The sequence below is a fragment of the Lithobates pipiens genome, unplaced genomic scaffold, assembly GCF_037356315.1.
Source record: "Lithobates pipiens isolate NorthernLeopardFrog02 unplaced genomic scaffold, aLitPip1_a1.2 Scaffold_8, whole genome shotgun sequence".
Lineage (NCBI taxonomy): Eukaryota > Metazoa > Chordata > Amphibia > Anura > Ranidae > Lithobates > Lithobates pipiens.
Genome location: NW_027507903.1, coordinates 11,856,745 through 11,884,466, shown reverse-complemented (window position 1 = coordinate 11,884,466; position 27,722 = coordinate 11,856,745). Strand labels below are relative to the sequence as shown.

At 44.0% G+C, this 27,722-nt stretch overlaps 1 protein-coding gene across 2 annotated transcripts in view; it reads right to left on the bottom strand.

Annotated features, from left to right (window-relative positions):
• LOC143963450 (immunoglobulin superfamily DCC subclass member 3-like) overlaps window positions 1-27,722 on the bottom strand; it is a 319,528-nt gene that overhangs the window by 43,916 nt on the left and 247,890 nt on the right. For both annotated transcript variants that reach the window (XR_013270965.1, XM_077473082.1), the window contains exons 9-11: window positions 24,586-24,750; window positions 11,279-11,467; window positions 6,316-6,420 (exon numbers count right to left, since the gene is read on the bottom strand). Coding sequence is in view for 1 of the 2 variants with exons in the window: in XM_077473082.1 (XP_077329208.1) it covers window positions 6,316-6,420; window positions 11,279-11,467; window positions 24,586-24,750 (459 nt within the window). In the remaining variant the exon portion in view is untranslated. The remainder of the gene's footprint in view (window positions 1-6,315; window positions 6,421-11,278; window positions 11,468-24,585; window positions 24,751-27,722) is intronic.

The following is a 27,722-nucleotide window of genomic DNA, read 5'->3' as shown; positions in this document are numbered from 1 at the left end:
CGGCGTGTAAGTGCAAGTAAAATTTAAAAGAGTGAAAGGTGCACTGTAGCAGGCGGTGCTGATGAGTGTACTCTGACGGCGGGGAAATCTCCCTGCTGTCAAAATACAAAGGCTCAGTGGGGGGGGGGTTCCCCTGTCCATCTCGAGTGTGTGGATGGGGGAATCAAGTTATTTGCTTTTGTTCAACCAGTGGGTTGAATGAAAGAAAATGACTCGTGTATGGTCAGCTTTAGATTGCCTTGATCTCCTAAAGAAGCAAATGATGAAACGCGTTGAGAATACAAGGTATTGTCCATATCTTCATTGTACGTGTTTCCTGGACGTAGGCTCCTCAGTAGCGGGTGCTGTAGCAACTGCCAGCTGGAAACTGGGCTTGTTATGAAACAACGTACATATTCGCCAGCTCACCGTGGATCATCAGATGTCCTCACATCACAAAGGATCAAGTGCAATGTTTCCGAAGCCACGCAGGACCCCTTGCCTGATGAAGCTTTCCACTTGGTCCTTTGTGATGTGATGTTTACGCAATAAAAGTTTTGGATGATATCTGATGATACATGGTGTGCTGGCGAATACTGTATGTGCATTGAGATTGCAGTCACTTCTCATACGGTGGGGGGAATCATTATTTGATCCCCTGCAGATTTTTGAAGTTTGCCCACTTATAAAGAAATGAAGGGTCTATCATTTTTATCATAGGTGTATTTTAAATGATAGAGACAGAATATCAACCAAAAATCCAGAAAAAAAACATGATACAAATGTTATAAATTTTAGTTGCAGTTCGGTGAGTAAAATAAGTATTTGATCTCAAAGCAAAACATGACTTAGTACTTGGTGGAGAAACCCTTGTTGGCAAGCACAGAGGTCAGAAGTTTCTTGTAGTTGGTGATCAGGTTTGCACACATCTCAGGAGGGATTTTGGTCCTCTCTTCTTTACAGATCGTCTCTAAATCCTTAAGGTTTCTTGGCTGTCACTTGGCAACTCAAAGTTTCAGCTCCTTCCATACATTTTCTATAGGATTAAGGTCCGGAGACTGGCTAGACCGCTCCATGACCTTAATGCGCTTCTTTTTGAGCCACTCCTTTGTTGCCTTGGCGGTATGCTTTGGGTCATTCTCATGCTGGTAGACCCATCCATGACCCATCTTCAGTGTTCTGGCTGAGGGAAGGTTCTTATCCAAGATCTTACAATACTTGGCCCTGTCCATTGGCCCCTCAATGCAGCAAAGTCGGTCTGTACCTTTAGCAGAGAAATAGCCCCAAAAGCATAATGTTTCCATCTCCATGCTTGACTGTAGGGATGGCGTTCTTAGGGTCATAGACAGCATTTTTCTTTCTCCAAACACGGCGAGTCCCCCTCCTCAAGAAGGCCCATGTACAGGCCCATCTGAAGTTTGCCAATGAACAACTAAATGATTCAGAGAAGGTTTGGGAGAAAGTTTTGTGGTCAGATGAGACCAAAATTTAGCTCTTTGGCATTAACTCGACTCACGTGTTTGGAGGAAGAAAAATGCCGACTATGACCCTAAGAACACCATCCCTACAGTCAAGCGCAGAGGTGTAAACATTATGCTTTGGGGCTGTTTCTCTGCTAAAGGTACAGGCCACCTTTGCCACGTTGAGGGACCAATGAACAAGGCCACGTATTGTAAAATTTTGGATGAGAACCTTCTTCCTTCAGCCAGAACACTGAAGATGGGTGGTGGATGGGTCTTTCAGCATGACAAAAAATATCGTCAAGACAATAAAGGATTGGCTCAAGAAGAAGCACATTAAGGCCATGGAGTGGCCTAGTCGGTCTCCAGACCTTAATCATACAGAAAATTTATGGAGGGAGCTGAAAGTTGCCAGGGGACAGCCAAGAAACCTTAGGAATTTAGAGAAGATCTGTAAAGAAGAGAGGACCAAAATCCCTCCTGAGATGTGTGCAAACCTGGTCACCACCTACAAGAAACGTCTGACCTCTGTGCTTGCCAACAAGGGTTTCTCTACCAAGTACTAAGTCATGTTTTGCTTGGGGATCAAATACTTATTTCACTCACTGAAATGCAATTCAGTTTATAACATTTGTATTGTGTGTTTTTTTCTGGATTTTGGGTTTATATTCTGTCTCTATCATTTAAAATATACCTATGATAAAAATGATAGACCCTTCATTTCTTTGTAAGTGGGCAAACTTACGAAATCTGCAGGGGATCAAATAATTATCTTCCCCACTGTACATAGATGCATGAAGTGGATTTTGACAACAAATAATATATGACAAAAAATGTATTTGTGTGGGTTTGATATGCAAGAGCATTAATCTTGAGAAGTGCCTGTTAAGTGGCTCAGTGGGAGTTATTCCCTGACTATTTACATTTGGAATTATTTTAAATATATATATATATATATATATATATATATATATATATATATATATATATATATATATATATATATATAATAATGATGTATCTATATATATATACATATATATATATATATATATATATATAATGTATCTATATATACAGTGGTGTGAAAAAGTGTTTGCCCCCTTCCTCATTTCCTGTTCCTTTGCATGTTTGTCACACTTAAGTGTTTCGGAACATCAAACCAATTTAAACAATAGTCAAGGACAACACAAGTAAACACAAAATGCAATTTGTAAATGAAGGTGTTTATTATTAAAGGTGAAAAAAAATCCAAACCATCATGGCCCTGTGGGAAAAAGTGATTGCCCCCTAAACCTAATAACTGGTTGGGCCACCCTTAGCAGCAACAACTGCAACCAAGCGTTTGCGATAACGTGCAATGAGGCTTTTACAGCGTCCTGGAGGAATTTTGGCCCACTCATCTTTGCAGAATTGTCCTAATTCAGTTACATTAGAGGGTTTTCGAGCATGAACGGCCTTTTTAAGGTCATACCACAACATCTCAATAGGATTCAGGTCAGGACTTTGGCTAGGCCACTCCAAAGTCTTCATTTTGTTTTTCTTCAGCCATTCGGTGGTGGACTTGCTGGTGTGTTTAGGATCATTGTCCTGCTGCAGAACCCAAGTTCGTTTCAGCTTGAGTACACGAACAGATGGTCGGACATTCTCCTTCAGGATCTCTTGGTAGACAGCAGAATTCATAGTTCCTTTTATCACGGCAAGTCTTCCAGGTCCTGAAGCAGCAAAACAGCCCCAGACCATCGCACTACCACCACCATATTTTACTGTTGGTATAATGTTCTTTTTATGAAATGCAGTGTTCCTTCTACGCCAGATATACTTGGACACACACCTTCCAAAGAGTTCCACTTTTGTCTCATCGGTCCACAGAATGTTGTCCCAAAAGTCTTGGGGATCATCAAGATGTGTTGTGGAGAAATTGAGACGAGCTTTGATGTTCTTTTTGCTCAGCAGTGGTTTTCTCCTTGGAACTCTGCCATGCAGGCCATTTTTGCCCAGTCTTTTCCTGATGGTGGAGGCATGAACGCTGACCTTAACTGAGGCAAGTGACGCCTGCAGTTCCTTGGACGTTGTTGTGGGGTCTTTTGTGACCTCTTGGATGAGTCGTCGCTGCGCTCTTGGGGTAATTTTGGGCGGCCGGCCACTCCTGGGAAGGTTCACCACTGTTCCATGTCTTCGCCATTTGTGGATAATGGCTCTCACTGTGGTTCGCTGGATTCCCAAAGCTTTGGAAATGGCTTTATAACCCTTTCCAGACTGATAGATCTCAATTACTTCCTTTCTCAATTGTTCCTGAATTTCTTTGGGTCTCGGCATGATGTGTAGCTTTTAGGCTAGGTTCACATTGCTGCGATGCGGGAACGCCGCGAATCCGCGGCGTTTTCCCGCATCGCATACCTCCCGCCGGCAGTTCACACTGCCCTATGCGGACGGCTGGGGGAGTCAATGTTATGTTAATGACACCCCCAGATCCGTCGGCATATCGCAGTGCGATCTGCCGACTCGCACAGGAATCGGATCGCATGGTGTGAACCCCCATGCGATCCGATTCCGTTGCGGACCCAAAAAAGGGTCCCGTGCGAGTTTGCTGCGGGACCGCTGCGAGTTCAGCCATACTATCTGTATGGCTGAACTCGCAGCGCTACGGAGATCGGATGTGATTTGCTGTGCGAATCACATCCGGTTCTCCCCCCGCAGCGGTGTGAACCCAGCCTTAAGGATCTTCTGGTGGACCTTACTGTGTCAAGCAGCTCCTATTTAAGTGATGCCTTGATTGTGAACAGGTGTGGCAATAATCAGGCCTGGGTGTGGCTAGAGAAATTGAACTCAGGTGTGGACAACCACAGTTATAGTATGTTTTAACAAGGGGGGCAATCACTTTTTCACACAGGGCCATGATGGTTTGGATTTTTTTTCACCTTTAATAATAAACACCTTCATTTACAAATTGCATTTTGTGTTTACTTGTGTTGTCCTTGACTATTGTTTAAATTGGTTTGATGTTCCGAAACACTTAAGTGTGACAAACATGCAAAGGAACAGGAAATGAGGAAGGGGGCAAACACTTTTTTCACACCACTGTATATATCTTCTTTGTATACACAATAAAGTATATTTGGGTTATTTTTTAAATATAGTTTTGTACTTATTTTTGGCACCTTGAGACCTCATACACACTGCAGGTTTTTGGACATTTTTACAGCCGTCTGTTTTTGGCTTCAGATGTTTAGATGTTTTTTTTTTTCTAAAGCCAATAAGCTCTCCAGCATGTTATCCCATGTGTTCATGCACACATAGGCTGCCATCAACTGTTTTTGGCTGGGGCGTTTTTTGGCTGTAAAAAAAACCCAAAACTAGTGGGGTTTTTCAGCTGTAAAAAAAGCTCACCATCTAAAAAAAGCATAAAAACGCTCAAAAACGCAGCTCAAAAATGCGGCTCACCAGCGCTTTTTAAAATTTTTGATCCCATTAAAAAAAAAAATGTATGCTTAAAGCAAAGTTTCGGTAAATTATTATAATTTTTTTTAATTGATCCTAGCATTATTACAAATGAAATACAAAAACGATTATACAATGATCATGATCGATTTATCAAAAAATATAATTTTTTTCTATTGAAAAGCCTGTGGCGTGCAAAACACACCCAAAAACTTCCACCCGGTGCCAAAAAAAGTGCACACACATCAAGAGTGAACACAAAAACATGCAACGGGTGTCTGCTGTCCTCCACTAGGAAGGACCTTACCCTGATCCCCCGGGGCGTTAGGCTCCAGACAGGGACTGAGGTACCATACATGGCCCATCTGGCAGAAACCAGACGACCGCCTTTCTCCGGAAGGTCTGCCGAAACAGACCCACCAAGGTACTAGGGTAGAGGCTCCCCTGAAGGGAGACCCCCAAAGAGAGGGCGGACCAAGCCAGAAGGCCTATGTCCACCCTCCCACAAGACTATCAGGGTTGGCCCGAGGACTGACACCCTACTCGCCAAACGTGCAGTGACAACATAAAACGTGACACACAACACACATAAAAATAAATAAATAAAGTGGGGAAGGGATAGTGAAGAAGGAAAGTGAAAAAGGTGGCCATTGTGAATACAAAGACCAAGCCCTCCGGCCATCAAAAAATATAAATGCCTTACTCGAATATTTTCTGCCTCCGTTTGTGGCCGTTGCCATCATGATTGTGGGCATGTGAAGCCCAATCGAGATCTCTTCCCGGATTCGTTTTGGAGAGGTGCATGCTGGGTAATCGGCCGATGACCCAGGCTACGTAGCCACGATTGTTTCTAAAGTTGCCATAACAACGGGCGGCGACGGAGGAAGGTCTCGCCCCTTTGTTATGGCAACATCACAGTACTGCCCACAGACTCCTGGGAAATGTGTCTTTCCCAGGCGCATAGGCGAGGGAGGAAGTGATGAGGAGCTCCGCGGACCAGGAATTGGCAGATTAGGAGGAGTACATAGCAACAGGGCGATTCTGGTAAGTATAAAAAAAAAAGAAAGAAAGAAAAAATTCCTCAAAATGTTTTTTTTTTTTAGGTTTAGTTTTTTTTTTAGACTCCGCTTTAAAAACACTAAGGCTAAAAAACGCTGAAAAACGCTAAAAACACTATTGCAAAAACGCTGAAAACCGTTGAAAAACTAACTGCAAAGCTACTGGCGTTTTTATAACGTTATTATAACGTCCAGTGTGCATGAGGCCTGAAAATCCCAAACCATTATTTTTTTTTTTTTGTCCTTTGAGATATTGTATATATTTGAGCATTTTGATACAGGGATGTGGTGCAATGGTCAGCCCTCATACCAAATCATTGATACACAGTTTTGTAGGAGAGAAATCTGGAAAGGCGAGAGGTGTTGTGAACATTTACCTGCTCGGGGAGATGCCTCTTTCAAGGATACAAAACGAACTGTGGAGTTTCCATCACCATGTTGATTATAAGCCAGTAACTTCACCTCATACACCACTAGGGGGTCTAGACACAATACATGACCAAGTGCATTAGAGTTCAGTTCACAGCAAGAGGATCAGAAATATCATCATCCATCATCATCTAAGGCTGGGGTTTTCAAACTACGGCCCTCCAGTTGTTCAGGAACTACAATTCCCATCATGCCTAGTCATGTCTGTGAATGTCAGAATTATACAATGCCTCATGGGACTTGTAGTTCGGCAACAGCTGGAGGGCCATAGTTTGAAGATCCCTGATCTAAGGGGCATACATACATCCAAGGGATCTTACACCATTATGGGGTCATACATACATTTAGGGGGGGTCATCATCTGGGCAACCATACATACACCTAAGGGGATCATACATCACTAGGGGGTCATACATACATCTGGGGGGGGGTCATCATCAAGAGGGTCATACATAAACTATATTACCAAAAGTATTGGCACGCCTGCTTTTACACCCACACGAACTTTAATGGCATCCCAGTATTGGTCTATGGGGTTCAATATTGAGTTGGCCCACCCTTTGCAGCTATAACAGATTCAACTCTTCTGGGAATGTTTGACCATTCTGCCAGAAGCATATTTGTGAGGTCAGACACTGATGTGGACAAGAAGGCCTGGCTCGTAGACTCCGCTCTAATTCATCTTAAAGGTTTTCTATCAGGTTGAGGTCAGGACAGTCAAGTTACTCCACCCCAAACTTGCTCATCCATGTCACAAATGTGCTTCTGGAAGAATGGTGGTACATTCCCATAGACACACTCCTAAACCTCGTGGACAGCCTTCCCAGAAGAGTTGAAGCTGTTATAGCTTCAAAGGGTGGGACAACTGCCATTAAAGTTCATGTGTATGTAAAAGCAGGTGTCCCAATACTTTTGGTAATATAGTGCACATCTATGGGGTTATAATCAAGGGGTCATACATATTTCAAGGGAACCTACGTCATTGGGGGATCATCTATACATCTATGGGGTCATCCATACATCTAAGAGGTCATCATCTCGGGGCGGGGGTTATTCATCATCTGGGGGTTAAACACCACTAGGGGTTCTAGACACAAAATATGACCAAATACATCAGAGGCAAGGCAAGAGGACCAAAAATATCAACATGATATCATATTGTCATCATATATAGTCAAAATATCACCCTCCATCATCATCATCATCTAAGGGGTCATACATACAGTATATCTAATGGGACATCATGTAGGGGGTCACACATCAATTAGGGGGTTAAACATCACTAGAGGATCTAGACACAAAATATGGCCAAGCAGAAATATTATCATCATCCATCATCATCTAGGGCAGTGATTCTCAACCAGGGTTCCGTGGAACCCTAGGGTTCCTTCAGCATTGGGCCATTTCTGCCTCTTGGATAAGTTCCCACCAACATCATTGATCTTTTTAGCTATCTGTAAGGAGGGAATTCTTCCCAATGACCACAAGTGTTAGGACCGTTCTTCCCACTGACCATCACACTAATGTATCATGAGTTGTAGATTTCTAATTGTTAGCAGGGGTTCCCTGTGACTGGAGAACTATTTCAAGGGTTCCTCTGTGTTGAAAAGGTTGAGAAAGGCTGATCTAGGGGGTTATACACCACTAGGGGTCAAACATATATCTAGTGGGGCATCACGAAGGGGGTCAGACATCATCTAGGGGGTCATACACCACTAGGGGGTCAAACATATATCTAGAGGGGCATCAGGAAGGGAGTCAGACATCATCTAGGGGGTCATACACCACTAGGGGGTCAAACATATATCTAGTGGGGCATCAGGAAGGGAGTCAGACATCATCTAGGGGGTCATACACCACTAGGGGGTCAAACATATATCTAGAGGGGCATCATGAAGGGGGGTCAGACATCATCTAGGGGGCCATACACCAGTAGGGGGTCAAACATATATCTAGGGGGGCATCATGAAGGGGGTCAGACATCATCTAGGGGGTCATACACCACTAGGGGGTCAAACATATATCTAGTGGGGCATCAGGAAGGGGGTCAGACATCATCTAGGGGGTCATGCACCACTAGGGGGTCAAACATATATCTAGAGGGGCATCATGAAGGGGGTCAGACATCATATAGGGGGCCATACACCACTAGGGGGTCAAACATATATCTAGAGGGGCATCATGAAGGGGGTCAGACATCATCTAGGGGGCCATACACCACTAGGGGGTCAAACATATATCTAGTGGGGCATCATGAATGGGGTCAGACCTCATCTATGGGGTCATACACCACTAAGGGGTCTAGACACAAAACATGACCAAGTACATGAGAGTTTATTTTAGGGCAAGAGGACCAGAAATATCAACATCATAATTTCTCAACATTTCAATTCTAGAATTATAGTATTATGACTTCCCATTGACCCTGCACAAGTATCCAGGAATTAAGTTAGAATTTGTGATCTGCATACATCTTCTGAGTCAGTGACTGAAAAAATGATTGAAGCCATTGGATCAGCATGACAGCCAGGCAACAATTATTTTCAGAAGAAGCCAAGAAGGACAGGTTTATGGCTGGGATTGTCTTGAGGCTCTCCATGTAAGGTTGCTCAATCTGTGGCCCTCCAGCTGTTGCCATCATGCCTCTGCCTTTGGGAGTCATGCTTGTAGCTTTCAGGCTTGCAATACCTCATGGGACTTGTAGTTCTGCAACAGCTGGAGAGCCACAGGTTGAGCACCCAGAAAGTGCAGAACCCCAAGCAATGAAAGCCCCTTTAATGGTAATAAATAAGGAGAAAAAGTTCCAGGAGAAGGCGAAAATGGGTCATGGGATTTTGATGGGTTATGATGTGCAGCATTATGAAAGGACACGGCAGGTTCCATGTCGTGCTCTGCATTTTATGGATCTTGTCAATGCATATGTGCGATGGCAAGGAGGGTGGGCATTAATGCCCATAACGTTTGTCTCTCCAGGTTGAATGTGTGAATTACTAAGGGTGGGTATAGTGTGGTTTATGGCCACTAGATGTATCTGATTCTCAGAGAATAGGTGCAGGAACTTCCCCCTTCTGAGTCACTCCCTGCCTCCGCCCCCTAACCACCCCTGAGCACCGTCCCTTGGTTCCACCTCCTACCCCCTCTGAGCATCGTCCCTTGGTTCCACCTCCTACCCACCTCTGAGCATCGTCCCTTGGTTCCACCTCCTACCCACCTCTGAGCACCATCCCCTGGTTCCACCTCCTACCCACCTCTGAGCACCATCCCTTGGTTCCACCTCCTACCCACCTCTGAGCACCGTCCCTTGGTTCCACCTCCTACCCACCTCTGAGCACCGTCCCTTGGTTCCACCTCCTACCCACCTCCGAGCACTGTCCCTTGGTTCCACCTCCTACCCACTTCTGAGCACCGTTCCTTGGTTCCACCCCCTACCCACCTCTAAGCACCGTCCCTTGGTTCCACCCCCTACCCACCTCCCAGTACTACCCCTTTTAGAGAGTACAGAACCAAGTATAATTTTGTGGTGCTAAATAATTTGTATGAGATTTGTTAACGATAACAAGAAAAACAGTAAAATAGATCCCCTGCAGCCAGCAACAATAGACTCCACTTCAGCAACAATAGACCCCCCCCCAGCAACAATAGACCCCCACAACAACAATAGATCTCCCCAGCAAGAATAGACTCCACCCCAGCAAGAATAGTTCCCCCTCCCAGCAGTAATATCTACCCCCCAGAACACTAGACCCACCCCAGCAACAATAGATCCCCTACCCAACATTATACTCTCCCAGCAACAATGGAGCCTCCAGCAGCCAGCATCAATAGACCTTTCCCTCAACCAACAATAGACCCCCACACAAATATAAATTCCTGCCAGAATCGTTAGACCTTCCAGCATACCCCAGTACCCCTTGCCTTTACGTATATTCAGTGCTGAAGGTTCCTGGAACTGCGTTCCTGCTGAATAAAGCCCTACTGACGATCATAGCAATAGTATTTTTTTTCCTATGATCATCAGCTCCATCTAGTGGCCAAAATGCTGACTCACACATTCGACCTGGAGAAAAACCAGCCTACTAACATTCGATTTTTTTTTCCCCTCATTAGCACAGAATGAATGGACGTGCAGTTTCAAGGGACGAATAGCTCTGTGCTTTTTAAAAAAAAATTTAACTACACCCCTAGGTCTATTCACTAAGCCGATTCAGGCTTCAACGATGATTCACAGAATCATTCCCCAGCCCCCGACGCTCACAATCCTGTGTCCTTCAGCTCGGGTCTGTGAGGTTTTTCCTAAATGAACATTACTTTTATCTTTCACATTTTCCACGTTGCATTAGCCCTACCTATCTATACACATTGTACTTGTGCAATGATAAATGATAAAGCTTTAAATGCCACTCGGTATCGCGGGCAGATAAAATCACGCAGTCATTTTGCCGCCGTGGCATTTCAATTGACGTTACGGCTGTAAATGTCAATGTCACTTTAGCAAAATTAGGAGGACGAACGGCAGCCGCGGAGAATGTAAACAGATACCAAGTTTATGTCTACGTTCTATAAATAGAGGTAAATCTATGATAAAAAAAGAAATAAAAAATTGGACATTCGGCACACAAGAAAAGCGTCTGGATCACGGGAGGACCAAAAAATGACCCTCTAGACGCAGTTTAATAAATCATGCGATGTTCCCATGAACATCATACACCCACAGATGGCATTATTACCGGTAGATTAATCAAAGCTTAGCGTCTGCCTGATTAGACTTATAGGACACAGAGGTGTTGTACGAGACGCCGGTCTGCACTCTCTGTACAAACCATGATATATATATATATATGGGAGCGCTGGGACTGGAGAGAACATCATTGTGCATGAGCGAGCATGTAGGACACTATACGGGGTGCTTACCCAGTCTGCAGATGTTGTACGCCTTGATGTTGCTGGGCAGAAGCATGGGCCCCGTGTAGTTCGGCGTTGGCACCTTGCGGTAGTAGAGCTTGAAGCCCTCGTTCTGACCCAGTTTGATGGACGGCTCCCAGGCTGCCTGGATAGCCGTGCTATTCAGAACCTTGATGTAGAGTGATGGCACAGCGGGCACTGCAAAGACAACGGGCGCAACAGTAAACAATGCGGCATTGTGCAGATATTGTGCTACAATCATTCCAATCTATAATAGACGTCGGCTTGTTCTGCTTGCCAGATTTTACCATCCCATGGACATGTGGGAACACAGGGGATAATGTCTACAATAGGGGGTTTTGCTGCAGGAACCTGAATATATATATATTATTTTCCAGTATTTCTAGAGAACCAACAGACTACACAGAGACAGTCCTATCAGATTCATGGAATGTTACCAAAACAGTAAACTTCAATGAGGTGTACACAGGGCTTTTTTTCTCAGAGAATCGGTACAGGAACTCTCTCCTTTTGAGTCACCTCTTGTGCCCGCCTCCGAGCATCATTCCTTGGTTCCACCCCCTACCCACCTCCGAGCACCATTCCTTGGTTCCACCCCCTACCCACCTCCGAGCACCATTCCTTGGTTCCACTCCCTACCCACCTCCGAGCCCCATCCCTTGGTTCCACTCCCTACCCACCTCCGAGCCCCATCCCTTGGTTCCACTCCCTACCCACCTCCGAGCCCCATCCCTTGGTTCCACTCCCTACCCACCGCCGAGCACCATCCCTTGTTTCCACCCCTACCCACCTCCGAGCACCATCCCTTGGTTCCACTCCCTACCCACCTCCGAGCACCATCCCTTGTTTCCACCCCTACCCACCTCCGAGCACCATCCCTTGGTTCCACCCCCTACCCACCTCCGAGCACCATTCCTTGGTTCCACCCCCTACCCACCTCTAAGCACCATTCCTTGGTTCCACTCCCTACCCTCCTCCGAACACCATTCCTTAGTTACACCCCCTACCCACCTCCGAGCACCATTCCTTGGTTCCACCCCCTACCCACCTCCGAGCACCATTCCTTGGTTCCACTCCCTACCCACCTCTGAGCACCATCCCTTGCTTCCTCTACCTACCCTCCTCCGAGGACCATTCCTAGGTTCTACTCCCTACCCTCCTACGAGCACTATTCCTTGGTTCCACCCCCTACCCACCTCCGAGCACCATTCCTTGGTTCCACTCCCTACCCACCTCCAAGCACCATTCTTTGGTTCCACTCCCTACCCACCTCCAATCACCATTCCTTGGTTCCACTCCCTACCCACTTCCATTCACCAATCCTTGATTCCACCCCCTACCCACTTCTGAGCCCCACCCCTTGGTTCCACTCCCTACCCACCTCCCAGCACCATCCCTTGGTTCCACTCCCTACCCACCTCCCAGCACCATCCCTTGGTTCCACCCCCTACCCACCTCTGAGCACCATCCCTTGTTTCTACCCCCCTACCCACCTCCGAGCACCATCCCTTGGTTCCACCCCCTACCCACCTCCGAGCACCATTCCTTGGTTCCACCCCCTACCCACCTCCGAGCCCCATTCCTTGGTTCCACCCTCTACCCACCTCTGAGCACCATTCCTTGGTTCCACCCCCTACCCACCTCCGAGCACAATTCCTTGGTTCCACTCCCTACCCACCTCCGAGCACCATTCCTTGGTTCCAATACCTACCCACCTCCAAGCACCACCCCTTTGTTCCACCCCCTACCCACCTCCGAGCACCATTCCTTGGTTCCAGCCCCTACCCACCTCCGAGCACCATTCCTTGGTTCCACCCCCTACCCTCCTCCGAACACCATTCCTTGGTTCCACCCCCTACCCACCTCCGAGCACCATTCCTTGGTTCCACTCCCTACCCACCTCCGAGCACCATTCCTTGGTTCCACTCCCTACCCTCCTCTGAGCACCATTCCTTGGTTCCACCCCCTACACACCTCCGAGCACCATTCCCTGGTTCCACCCCCTACCCACCTCTGAGTACCATCCCTTGGTTCCATTCCCTACCCTCCTCCGATCACCATTCTTTGGTTCCACCTCCGAGCACCATTCTTTGGTTCCACTTTCTACCCACCTCTGAGCACCGTTCTTTGGTTTCACCCCCTACCCACCTCTCAGTAATGGACACAGAACCAAGCATCAATTTGTGGTGCTAAGTAATTTGTATGTCATTTGTTAATGATAAAAAGTAAAATAGATCCCCTGTAGCCAGCAACAATGGAGCATCCCCAGCAACAATAGACCTCTCCCTCAACAGTAGATGTCTTCCAGAAACTATGGTTTCCCAGTAGTATAAGAGCGCCCCCCCCCCCCCCAGCAACAATAGATCCTGCACCAGCCACAACTGACCTCACCAGCAACAATAGACTCTCCCATGTAAAAAATAGGTCTCCTCCAGCATCAATAGATCCCCCAGCAGCCAGCATCGATAGACCCTCCAGTAAACCCCCGCACTCCTTGCCATTACACACATTCAGAGCTGGAGGTGCGGGAACTGCGTCCCCCCGCGTTCCTGCTGAAAAAAAGCCCTGGGTGTACACAAGCATTTTAGGAGAAAGCTGCATACATACTATGAGATATAAACATAGTCATAGAAACAGCGCAACATGTTTTTTGGATTATGTCCAACACTATATATATATATATGCATGATTAGAATTTCACATATACACAATATTGTCAAAAGTATTGGGACACCCGTCTTTTCACCCACATGAACTTTAATGGCATCCCAGTTTAAAGCCTCATACACACGATCGGATTTTCCACAGACAAATCCTCGGCCTTTTGTCCGAAGGGCGTTGGCCAGGAACTTGTCTTGCATACAGACATTGTAACGTCACATATGGCGACCCATCACATTTGGCTAACCGCTGGACTGCGCATGCGCAACGCCGCCAAATGCGTTCCAACACTGTTGTACCACAGGGTTGTACCGATTCGCTCGCCGTGCTTCGGGCACAGCCTAGCTTCACTCGGCAAATTTTTAATGTAACTCTATGTCCACTTGGAGGGTGGGGCTTGAACCTGGACTCAAAATGGTGGCCACAAAATTCTGAGATCAGTGTTCGCCACAGTGTTGGAATGCATATGGTGGCGTCGCGCATGCACAGTCCAGCGGTTACCCAAATGTGATGGGTGCCCATATGTGACGCTACACTGGCAAGGGATTGCACATCTAGAGAGTGACATTGTTGCCCATTCTTCTTTGCAAAATAGCCCAAGCTCTGTCAGATTGGATGGAGAGCGTCTGTGAACAGCAGTTTCCAAGTCTTGCCACAGATTCTCAATTGGATTTAGGTCTGGACTTTAACTGGGCCATTCTAATGCCCCGTACACACGATCAGATTTTCCGACAACAAAATCCATGTTTTTTTTTCAACGGATGTTGGCTCAAACATGTCTTGCATACACACGGTCACTAAAAGCTTATGGGAAATTCCGAACGTCGAGAACGCGGTGACGTACAACATGTACAACGAGCCAAGAAAAATGAAGTTCAATAGCCAGTGCGGCTCCTTCTGCTTGAATCCTAGCATGCGTGGAAATTGTGTCGGAATTGTGTACACACGATCGGACTTTACGACAACGGATTTTGTTGTCGGAAAATTTGAGATCCAGATCTCAAATTTTGTGTGTCAGAAATTTCGATGTAAAATGTCCGATGGAGCCTACACACGGTCGGAATTTATGACAACAAGCTCGCATCGAACATTTTCCATCGGAAAAGCCTATCGTGTGTACGGGGGGCATAAAGCCTCATACACATGATCGGATTGTTGGCCAACAAAACCGTGGATTTTTGTCCGAAGGGCGTTGGCCCAAATTTGTCTTGCATACACACGGCCACACAATTGTTGGCCAACAAACACAAATGTAGTGACGTACTACGCGGTTTTTCAGCTCTTTAGCGCCACCCTTTTGGCTCCTCCTGCTAATTTCGTGTTAGTAGAAGTTTGGTGTGTGTTGATTCGCGCTTTTCATTTTTGCGCTTTTCATTTCACGCTTTTCGCTTTGCGCTTTTCAGTTCGTTTTTGAACGGCCGTTCGTCAACCAGACATGTTGCGGAATCGGAGAAGATAACATGTTATTTATTATTGGCCTTGGAGCTATTGCTTTGACCGAAGTCCAGTCCAGGAACAGGAGGATTTCTTGGACCAAAAATTGGTTGCTTTATTAATCGTGAGCGATTATGTCACATGCCTTTGCTGCGGGAGCTTCAGGAGAATAATCCGGATGATTTTCGGAATTATCTCGGGATGACGGACCCCTGCTTTCACCAACTCTTGGCATTGGTGACCCCCTATATTAAGAAGCAGGACACATGCATGAGGCTTTTATTTTATTTTTTGGTTGAATAATAATTGATTTGGTATATTTTCTATATTTTTGGATGCATAGAATGCACATTTTGCTTAAGTTCTATTGGCAGATAGCATGTCTAATTTTATTTGTTTTCTTTTTAATAAATAAAAAAATAAATAAAAAAATAATAAAAAAATTGTGTAGAATAATACTTGGCTATGTGTTTTACTTCAAATGACAGTTTGGGAGTAGCAGTTACATATAAAAAAAATACAATGTAAAAGTGACAAGGGACACCAACATAATTGTATCTTTGATCTTAAAAACTACAGGATAATGGTGTTGTGGTAACTTACCCAAATAAAAAATAAAAAATAACATCCATAATAATATTATTCCTGATATCACTAGAAAAAAAAAAGCCTTTGCCTTGCCCATGTGACAGAAGGCGCCGCTATACAGCAAGCATTGTCTCTGCTTCCTCTAGCACTGGCTCCAGTGCTGCACCTCTAATTACACTACCGGTCGGACTGAGTTAGTTACATGCTGCAGCCTGCAGAGCATGCAACCCAGGAGATAAAGCAGCAGCCTGGGCACCCCCTAGGCAGCAGTGCACCCTAGGCGGCTGCCTAGTTTGCCTAGTGGTATCGCCCGGCCCTTCTCCTCTCTGTGCTATGAAATGTTAAAGACAGAGAGGAGAGGAGACAGCAGTAGGGGGTCCCGGGAGCTGCCATAGGCGAACATACCTAACTGGAAATCTAGTCCTGGAATGAGTCTAATATATGCATTGCTACTGTATTCATTGCTTTTCAATGGTGTTTATTAATTGCAATAGAAGCCGTAGTAATTATTCAAAGCTTGTATCCAATGCAGCACATCAATTATCCAACCATGACCAACACAATACTAAAAGGCCGTGTGATATGCATATATTGTGATCAGACGTACCCGCATTCCGCCAACCGATAAAAAGACCAACACTTTACAATAAAGCTCAATCTACAGTCACACATTACTTAACCACTTAAGGACCAGCCTCGTTTTGAGATTTTGGTGTTTACATCTTTAAAACTGTTTTTTTTTTTTGCTAGAAAATTAATTAGAACCCCCAAACATTATATATTGTTTTTTTTTTCTAACACATACTTTTTTTCACACCGTATTTGTACAGCGGTCTTACAAGCGCACTTTTTTGGGGAAAAAATAAATCACTTTTTTTAATAAAAAAAATGTAAGACCGCAGTAAAATTAGCCCAATTGTTTTTCTATACTGTAAAAGATAATGTTACGCCAAGTAAATTGATACCCAGCATGTCACACTTCAAAATTCCGCCCGCTCATGGAATGGCGACAAATGTTTACCCTTACAAATCTCCATAGGTGACGTTTAAAAAATTCTACAGGTTGTATATTTTCCATTACAGATGAGGTCTAGGGCTAGAATTATTGCTCTCGCTCTACCTATCGCGGCGATACCTCACATGTGTGGTTCGAACACCGTTTTCATATGCGGGTGCAACTCACGTACGCGTTCGCTTCTGCGCGCGGGCTCGGCGGGACACATTTAAAGTTTTTTTTTTTATTACTATTATTTCTTTTACCTTTTATTTTTTATTTTTACACTGTTTAAAAAACAATTATCACTTTCATTCCTATTACAAGGAATGTACACATCCCTTGTAATAGAAAAAAAACATGACAGGTCCTCTTAAATATGAGATCTGGGGGTCAAAAAGTCCTCAGAACTCATATTTAGACTAAAATGCAAAAAAAATAAAAATATGTATTTTAAAAAAATCTTTTAAATCTTAAATATGAGATGTGGGGTCAAGAAGTCCTCAGATCTCATATTTAGACTAAAATGCAATAAAAAAAAAATTTTAATTTAAAAAAATCATTTAAATCTTAAATATGAGACGTGGGGTCAAAAAGTCCTCAGATCTCATATTTAGACTAAAATGCAATAAAAAAAAAAAGAAAATTGTAATTTAAAAAAATCATTAAAAAAAATTGGCCGTTTAAGAGCTGTGGGTGTCACTTCAGCCCAGCAATTGTATGGAGATGGGGGGCTCTCTCCTGCCACCAATAAAAGTGATCTTGCGGTAAATCCGCCACAGGGACCACTTCTATCTTGTAGCGGACTGCCCGCTGAAGAAGGGGATACCGGGGTTATGGTAGCTAGCTGCTGCCATAACAACGATATTCCTCTTCAAACAGCCGCCGTAAAACTGCGGCGGGCGGTCCGTAAGTGGTTAAAGCACAACCTCACCCATAAAAATATATTTCGCTTTCCTCATTCCTCCACTCTCCCTCTTAAAGAATGAAGTGTAGATATGGGCAATTCACTTAGATCCGAATTCGTTTTTTTTTAAACTAATTTTGAAAAATTCTTTAATTCGGAAATACCTGAATTAACGAAAAACCTACATAACAAATTTTTCTCAATATTCATAAATTCAAATATTTGAAAATTTATAAATTTGAACATTCGGAAATTCAAATAATTCGTAAATTTGGAAATTCAAAATACGATAATCCGACATTTCAGAAATTCGGAAATCCGAAAAATTTGAAGATCCGAAAAAAGGAACAGAGAATTTAAAAGAGCGAAAACCTGAAAATTCGAAAACCTGAAAATTCGAAAATCTGAAATAACTAACTAACTAATAATAACAGCTATTACTATTAAGTTATAGGTATTGGAATTTCCTTTCAAATTTGTCTGTTAGTGAACGTAATGAATACGAACTTATCCGAACTTACAAATTATCTGAAATAACGAATAAACAAATGGAATGGAATGAATAAATAATAATAATAAAAAGTTTTTAATTATTATTATTATTGTTATTTATTATTATAAACAAATAAATAAGAAGGTGATGCTGACATGGAAGATTTGATTCATCAGGCGAAAGACACGCCTTCTAAATATGTTCAGACCTGGTCTTGTTGGAAGCATTTTATCACCACACCTAAATACTGAGCGTTCCTTACCTGATGTGTTAACTTTATCGCCACATTTCCTTTACTCACTGTATCACCTGGCATAACCGGTCTCATCATCTCACTTACTTCACAGATACACTTACGGTATTATCTTCTCTGCACGCTAATTCCCAGCTCACAGGGATCCCTTCTATGACGCCAGAGACCTCTCTCATTGCTTAGATCCTCTTTTCCCTTGGTGACACCATAACTAACTAACTAGATGAAGTTCTTATGGGCTCTATACATAGCACTCCTGCCCTTCATTTGTTACCCCTTTTTCCCCGTTACCCTTAACTGACCTCCCTTTATAGTCCTGATTGATGCCTTTGAAATATGTATTATATGTTTTTTTTTTGGGGAATAGCGGCTGGTTCCGCTAACACCAGATATGGTGTGTTTGTTTAGACACATTAACAAATATTTTTAACATTTACCGGTTCCTTCCTGTTAATTTGGTGCACGGGGTATTGCCATACTTCTGGAAACTATTCCTCTCCTCCGTCCTGTCGAAGTCTGATCCCAGTTGGGGCGACTGGTCACCGAGGTCTCATATTTACTTTCTCGCTTTTATGGAGTATGGTACATACCTAGGGCACTAATACTTCACTCTCCATACCCAGCCTCAATTCCATGTAATGTCCGAGTACGATTTTACACTGATCATATCTCAATGTTGTAATAGATCTTAGATTATTTGTTTAACCAACAAGTTATCTACCAGACGAAATTTCCCGACTAAAATTACTCTGCATGTACTTAAATGGAGATGTTCTTTTATAATTCATGTACTTATTATATTGCATTTTACAGTTCCTGTTTTTGTTCATTTGTAAAACTTCAATAAAAACTTTGAAAAAAAAAAAAAATAATAAGGTGAATATAGCTCTGCCCATCCAAATAACCCGAGAATATCACCTTGTAGCGCTAAATTAGTGTAAAAATAATCACATTAAAGTTACCCCTCAAACAAAAGTTTGTGTTTCTCACAAAAGCATATCTCAAACCAAATATAAGAAAATATATATATATTTGTGAAAAAACTTAATGTGATAATCTTAAAATAATATGCAAGTGTTCATATCCTTTAGAACAAAACCAATAGTCCATAAGAAAAGTTAAATCCTTTTCGTGTGCAAATCTTATCAGTGTCCATATAATACTGGTATAGCCTTCACCATACACCCTCAGTGTCCGTGACCCCCCTCGTTGGAACACTCACCAGCTGCGGTGCCCAGCACTCTCGTGTCAGGCTAGATGTGCGTTTAGATCACTCAAACGATGGCAGCAGATATTCAGCACTCAATGTATATTCTCCTTTAAGGCTTCAATAGAGCTACCCCTCAAAGCACCTCAGAAAGAAGAACAAAGACCTCCCATAGTGCAACACTGTAAAAACTCTTTAATTCCAAAATTAAAATCCACTCATTGATGCACTCACATGTAAACAGCGTGAACGAAAGCACTTCAAAATCACTCCACTCCTCAGTAACAGCGCACTCTACTCCAAGGCATTGGTGGTCACAGTGGATACTGGTTAGATTAGTAGCACAAATACTGTCTCTCACCCTTCCTTCTGCTGTTTGGTACCTCACAGCGGAGCTCACAGTTCAAACACAGCGCCACCCTCTCCCAGTTCTGTTCCTCGTATTAGACACCTCCTTCCGCCTCGGTTGCAGTGCTCAGTGTATCAAAGATAGTTGCCAGATAGCCACTCCCCCGACATGTTTCGTCATAGGACTTACTCATGGTATTGGCTATCTGGCTCCCAGTTCCACCTTTTATTCAAATAGCAACTATCCCATAATAACAAACACCCTAACCCCGCCTCTGCCTCCACAGGCTCTGTAAACAGCCTGGGTCTTCTCATTGGTCACTCAGTATAACTTTGCGCAGCCCCCCTCTGTGTAGGCCCTCCTTCTAGATGTGTCCATCCGACAGAGCGGCAGGATGAACAGGAGCTCACAGCTGATCAGCTGTTTCCACTCCCGCACGTCGCCGCTCGGCCGCACATGCGCAGACAGTCACAATCTCCCATTCACAGATGTCAGCGTTCGCCATCCACCGCACGGCCCACACCCCCCATTCGCGCATGCGCCATCCCCTTCACCGCGTTCCTTAGACTAAACGCGACACATAGGAGCTCCCACTAGACAGTCTCCTCGTCAGCACGAGCCACCTCGGTCGCGCATGCGCGGTTCCATGTTGGCCGTCAGACCTGGATGGTAGCTCCAGCATCCATGTCCTGACTTCCATTCAATCGCTTGACGCGAATACATCAGTGGACAGACCCTCACCTCCCCTAAAAACCTCTCCACAGACAATAACATAGCCCCTAGATACAGCATGCATCCGGGTCATATGTAGAGTAATACTCTAAACAGCAAATAAGTGGAGTCTCTTGTCCCCATCTATTTAAGCTAGGTAGCGCATCCCTGTGTCACCAATGCCTTAAAGTTTACAAAAGCATATTTGACTCGAGGTACATGAACCTGGTGATACATCTCTACATCCCAGGAATCCATTCCTCTTAATTCACAATAAAACTTCTCAAAATATATAAATCAAAACATAAAAATACACTAAAATAAAAGCTATAAAATATAGTAAAAAATAATAATATATAAAAAAATATATTAGAAAAGTGATGTATAGACATGTGCGTTTGTGTCAATATATATAGCCGCAATCCTATATTCACTCGAGTAACACAACATACCCTATATAAAAACTACAGGACCCTCCTCTACTTGTTTGTTTTCAGGAGTCATTTCATTTTTTGGAACAGATGAATAAATATTGGGGTTAAATATTCTAAAAATTATTCTAAATTCTAAAGCCCTCCCCCCTCTTTTGGTTGCTATACCAACTAATCCCTCTCTCTAGGCCCCCATTTTTTAAAACATATAAGTCACAAAAAATAGGGACATTCTTGCCATAGGTCTCATATGGATAATCCACCCTATATTCCCAGTGGCTCTACCAACTCCTAGGGTATCAGGAATTGTTAATAAAGCAATTAACATCTAATTCAATGTTCATTCCCCTCGGCGTCAAACTTTTCATCAGAAAAATCCATTTAGTTTCCATCTGGGATAAATCCCTCACCCGATTTGAGCCCCTCCATGAGGGGTGAACATGATCAATACCACAGAATTGTAGGAGACTAGGGTCTTGTTGATGACATTCCTTAAAATGTAAAGATACACTGTGATACTGGTATCCCTTTCGAATGTTAGCTAGATGTTCAGAGATCCTTATCCTCAATAGCCTCTTAGTACGACCCACATAAAGCAAATTACAGGGACACCATAATAGATATACCACATATGACATATTACATGTCATAAATTCCTTTATATGGAAAATTTCCCCCACTCTGTTGGTTACCGAGGTGACACCCCTATTAAGCCGTCGGACGGTTTTACAGCAAGTGCATCTTCTACACGCGTAAAACCCCTTCAAATCTCCAGAAATGGTCTGTCTCACCGGGGGATCAATTATCTTCCTAACAATCCTGTCCCCAATACTCGGTGCCCGTCTATAGATAAATTTGGGGCTACTCGGCATAGATGGTCCCAGGTGCTTGTCTCTCCCTAAAATATGCCAGTGTTTCGCAAAGATTTGTTCAATCTCCCTGTATTGGTGATGGTATCCTGATAGGAATTTAAATTGATATTGGCTCTCATCCCTCCCCTTATTACGTCCCTGCAGGCAAGACTCCCTAGGCATATTGCCCACCTCTTCAATGGTGGTATCCAGCCCAGTCACATCATACCCCTTCTGTATAAACCTATTTCTCAAAACCTTGGACTGGGTCGCATAGTCCTCATCCGTAGTGCAATTCCGACAAACCCTTAAAAACTGCCCTTTCGGGATGTTTTTGATCCAAGACGGGTGGTGTCCACTACTTGTGGACAGATAGCTATTCCGGTCCATGGCTTTGAAAAATACAGTTGTCTTCAACTGACACCCCTTCCTTTCTATAATAAGGTCCAAAAAGTTTACACTCTTAGAACTGATATTGAAGTCCAACCTAATATTACTGGTATTGGAGTTCAATCTCTCCATGAACTCCCTAGCTGATTGTTCAGTACCAACCCAAATAAAAAACAAGTCATCAATAAATCTACGATTAAAAATTAACTGTTGAGGGTTATGCAAAAAGACATACCTATCCTCCCACTCCGCCATGAATAGGTTGGCGAGGCTCGGAGCATACTTTGCCCCCATCGCCACGCCAACACATTGGGAATAGAACATCCCTCCATACCAGAAGTAGTTGTGGGCCATGCAGAACTCTAAGGCATGGCCCACAAATACCTTCTGGGCATGGGGGATATCCTCCCTCTTACTCATGGCCCAATTCAGGGATAACAGGGCATCCTGATGTTGAATGATGGTATATAAGCTAGACATGGACTATTGGTTTTGTTCTAAAGGATATGAACACTTGCATATTATTATTTTAAGATTATCACATTAAGTTTTTTCACAAATATATATATATTTTCTTATATTTGGTTTGAGATATGCTTTCGTGAGAAACACAAACTTTTGTTTGAGGGGTAACTTTAATGTGATTATTTTTACACAAATTTAGCGCTACAAGGTGATATTCTATGGTTATTTGGATGGGCAGAACTATATTCACCTTCTTATTTATTTATTCATATATTTAAGTAGCAGCTGGGGGAGGGGTTGTGTTGGCGCGGTGATGATACACTTAGGTGGCGATATTTGAGGTGTGTATCAAGTTTTATATTTATATTATTATAAACAGCCAAATTTTAAAGGAAATTCCAACATCTATAATTTAATAGTTATTATTAGTTAGTTATTATTTCAAATTTTTGTTCATTCGAACCGCCAGATTTTCTTTATTTCAAATTTCTGTATATTCGAATTTACGGATTTTCAAATGTTTGAATTTAGGAATTTTCAAATTGACAAATTTCTGAATTTAGGAATTTTTGAATTTACGAATTTTCTAATTTTATGAATTTTCTCATTTTTGGATTTTCTAATTTAGGAATGTTTTAATTTTCTAATTTACGAATTTTTGAAATTTTCTTTAGGATATAGAGGAGTCCTGCAGCACATCTGCTCATGCTCAGGGTGTTCCTGCACATGTGCAAAAAAAAAACCCTGATGGATGGAGGAGACTCTAAAGGGGACTCTGATGTAAGGGAAGGACTCTTACTTAAGAATGATATTATGCTAATTACAAAAACAATTCAAGTAAAACATAATCATTCATTTCAATTTTATTTATTAATTTAATTAATTTTTTTTTTTTTTTTTTTATTCAGCCTGTGAATAATTGTAAAATATACAATGTGGTCTCCATCCCAAACAAATTTGAAGACACCTGACAGAAATCATAGCGTTCCTTCAGGTGGCTACTACCCAATGAAGGTGAGATGTAGGTGGACCTTGTTATGGTCTCAGGCTCACCTCTCTGACAGCGTCAAGGAGGACTCTTAGCGGTGAATTCTAGGAGGAGTATAGAGAAGCGCCCAGTATAAAATTTCATATTACTTGAGAGTCTATTTTAAATGTTTATTGATGAAAGATAACAGGTAAATCCAATGCATTTCAGAAGAAAATGTCCGCCCCCTTCCTCGGGAGTTAGAATAAAGGGTGTAATTGGTATGCCACCAGTCTGCAATCATGAGAAGATCTGACACCTTGAAATGAGCCTCATTCCAAGTCTCATCACTCCAATTACATCCAATATTCCAGCCCTGAGGAAGGTGGAGGCACTTCCCCCGAAACGCATTGGCCTTACATTTTGTCTCCGATCAATGAAAATTTCAAACAGACTCTCGAGTGATATGAACTTTTATACTGGGCGTTTCTCTATACTCATCCCAAAGCTTATCATAAAGGTTTTCAATGGCTACCGAGTTCATTTTAGGATTTACTGATTTCATATTATCATATAGAGAGCTGCATTCCATACCTTCTCCCAATGTTCTCTGCACCACGGTGGTGGACGCCTTGCTGGCTCCTCTTGAGGTATACGCTTTAATATAGAAGCTGTAGGTTGTTGAAGGCTCCAGGTCTGTCACTATATGCTGAATAGTGTCTTTGCTTACAGCCTCTTGATATTCCATTTGAATGGGGTCTAGGGAAAAAAAAACACAAAAATCATAATGAGCGTTAGATGCATCCTGTGATGATGTGTAGCCAAGTGCTGCTGGTCTGAGAAGCGCTCAGGCTCCCTCCACCACCTGTGGCTGTGTTGTTTGGGAGTGAGTTGAGTTTCAGTGCCACCGCTCTTTCTACACAGAAGATACAGTGGACTGGTGTGTTTTTGCTCCCTCCTCCCCTCTTCCTCCCTGTGCTGGGACCAGAGCTGGAGAGTCTTTCCCTGTGCTGGGACCAGAGCTGGAAAGACTTTCCTTGTGCTGGGACCAAAGCTGGAGAGACTTTCCCTGTGCTGGGACCAGAGCTGGAGAGACTTTCCCTGTGCTGGGACCAGAGCTGGAGAGACTTTCCCTGTGCTGGGACCAGAGCTGGAGAGACTTTCCCTGTGCTGGGACCAGAGCTGGAGAGTCTTTCCCTGTGCTGGGACCAGAGCTGGAGAGACTTTCCCTGTTCTGGGACCAGAGCTGGAGAGTCTTTCCCTGTTCTGGGACCAGAGCTGGAGAGTCTTTCCCTGTGCTGGGACCAAAGCTGGAGAGACTTTCCCTGTGCTGGGACCAAAGCTGGAGAGACTTTCCCTGTGCTGGGACCAAAGCTGGAGAGACTTTCCCTGTGCTGGGACCAGAGCTGGAGAGACTTTCCCTGTGCTGGGACCAAAGCTGGAGAGTCTTTCCCTGTGCTGGGACCAGAGCTGGAGAGTTTTTCCCTGTGCTGGGACCAGAGCTGGAGAGTCTTTCCCTGTGCTGGGACCAGAGCTGGAGGGTCTTTCCCTGTGCTGGGACCAAAGCTGGAGAGACTTTCCCTGTGCTGGGACCAGAGCTGGAGAGACTTTCCCTGTGCTGGGACCAGAGCTGGAGAGTCTTTCCCTGTGCTGGGACCAGAGCTGGAGAGTTTTTCCCTGTGCTGGGACCAGAGCTGGAGAGTCTTTCCCTGTGCTGGGACCAGAGCTGGAGGGTCTTTCCCTGTGCTGGGACCAAAGCTGGAGAGACTTTCCCTGTGGTGGGACCAGAGCTGGAGAGTCTTTCCCTGTTCTGGGACCAGAGCTGAAGAGTCTTTCCCTGTGCTGAGACCAGAGCTGGTGAGTCTTTCCCTGTGCTGGGACCAGAGCTGGAGAGTCTTTCCCTGTGGTGGGACCAGAGCTGGAGAGTCTTTCCCTGTGCTGGGACAAGAGCTGGAGAGTCTTTCCCTGTGCTGGGACCAGAGCTGGAGAGACTTTCCCTGTGCTGGGACCAGAGCTGGAGAGTCTTTCCCTGTGCTGGGACCAGAGCTGGAGAGTCTTTCCCTGTGCTGGGACCAGAGCTGGAGAGACTTTCCCTGTGCTGGGACCAGAGCTGGAGAGTCTTTCCCTGTGCTGGGACCAGAGCTGGAGAGTCTTTCCCTGTGCTGGGACCAGAGCTGGAGAGACTTTCCCATTTGGTGGGACCAGAGCTGGAGAGACTTTCCCATTTGGTGGGACCAGAGCTGGAGAAACTGCCACTTTTGCTGGACAGTTTGGTCTGTTATAGAAAGCTGAAAAACAGACTTAATGGTCAGATCACGAGGTGAAATAAAGGAAAAAACAGGCCAACAAAAAGGAAACAAATGCAGCCACTAAATCTAAGCTTTGGGGTTACCACTTAACCACTTAGCGCAATTCGCCATCATTGTACGTCAGTATTTTGATGCCAAATACCGTTGGTATGGCATCAGCTAGCTGCCCTAACCCCGGTATTGTCAAAAAACGGCAAGCGGCTGGCTTTCAGATAAAAGTGGTCTCTGTGGTTTGTAGCGAGATAACTTTTATTGGTTGGTGGAAGAGGGCCCCCCCCCCCTCTTCGCCGTGTTCCGGTCATCTCCACCGCTCCACTACCGGAGCCGTCGGTTGCGGTGGAGACGATCAGGTCCTTTCCTCTGAGAGACATGGAGCCGAGTGAGCGAAAGATGGCCCCCACTTGGCTCCATAACATTGAGGTGAAGTGACGTCAAACGTCATTTCTGCCCAATGGTCTTAAAGTGGAAATGTATTTTTTTTTTTTTTTTGCAAAAAAAAATACATTTTATTTTAGTTTTTTGTTTTTTTATTGCATTTTAGTGAGATCTGAGGTCTTTTTGACCCCGGATATCACATGTAAGAGGACGTTTTTCAAGCGCTTTAGCGTTAAAAAAAGCGCCTGTAAAGCGCTTGAAAGAAGCCTCATCTGCAGTCCCAATGTGAAAGCCCAATTGCTTTAAGAGCCCTTTCACAATGTCAGCGCCCGAAAAACGCTCGAAAAGCGCCGCTTAAACTAGCAGCGCTTTACCAACGTTTTTTCGAGCGTTATTGGGGCGCTTTTAATCCCTGCTAGTGGCCAAATAAAGGGTTAAAAGCGCCCACAAAACGCTGCTGCCAATAGCGTTTTTCAGGCGTTTTACAGGCGCTTCCCATTGATTTCAATGGGAAGGGGCGCTTTAGGAGCGTTGTATTCACCGCTCCAAAAGCGCTGCAAAGAAGCTGCTTGCAGGACTTTTTTTGACGCCCTGCCAGCGCAGCGCCTCGGTGTGAAAGCACTCCGGCTTTTACATTGGGATTGCAGTTGCAGCTTCTTTCAGGCGCTTTTTTTAACGCTAAAGCGCCTGAAAAACGCCCCAGTGTGAAAGGGATCTCGGTGTGAAAGCACTCGGGCTTTTACATTGGGATTGCAGTTGCGGCTTCTTTCAGGCGCTTTTTTTAACGCTAAAGCGCATGAAAAATGCCTGAAAAACGCCCCAGTGTGAAAGAGGTCTTTACTGTTGTCTTATTTATTTATTTTTTATTTTAAAAAAGTGTATTTTTTTGCGCTTGGAAGATCGCTGTGCAAATACGGTGTGACAGAAAGTATTGCAACTACCGCCATTTTATTCTCTAGGGTGTTAGAAAAAAAATATATAATGTTTGGGGGGTTCTAAGCCATTTTCTAGGAAAAAAAATGTTTTTAACTTGTAAACACCAAATCT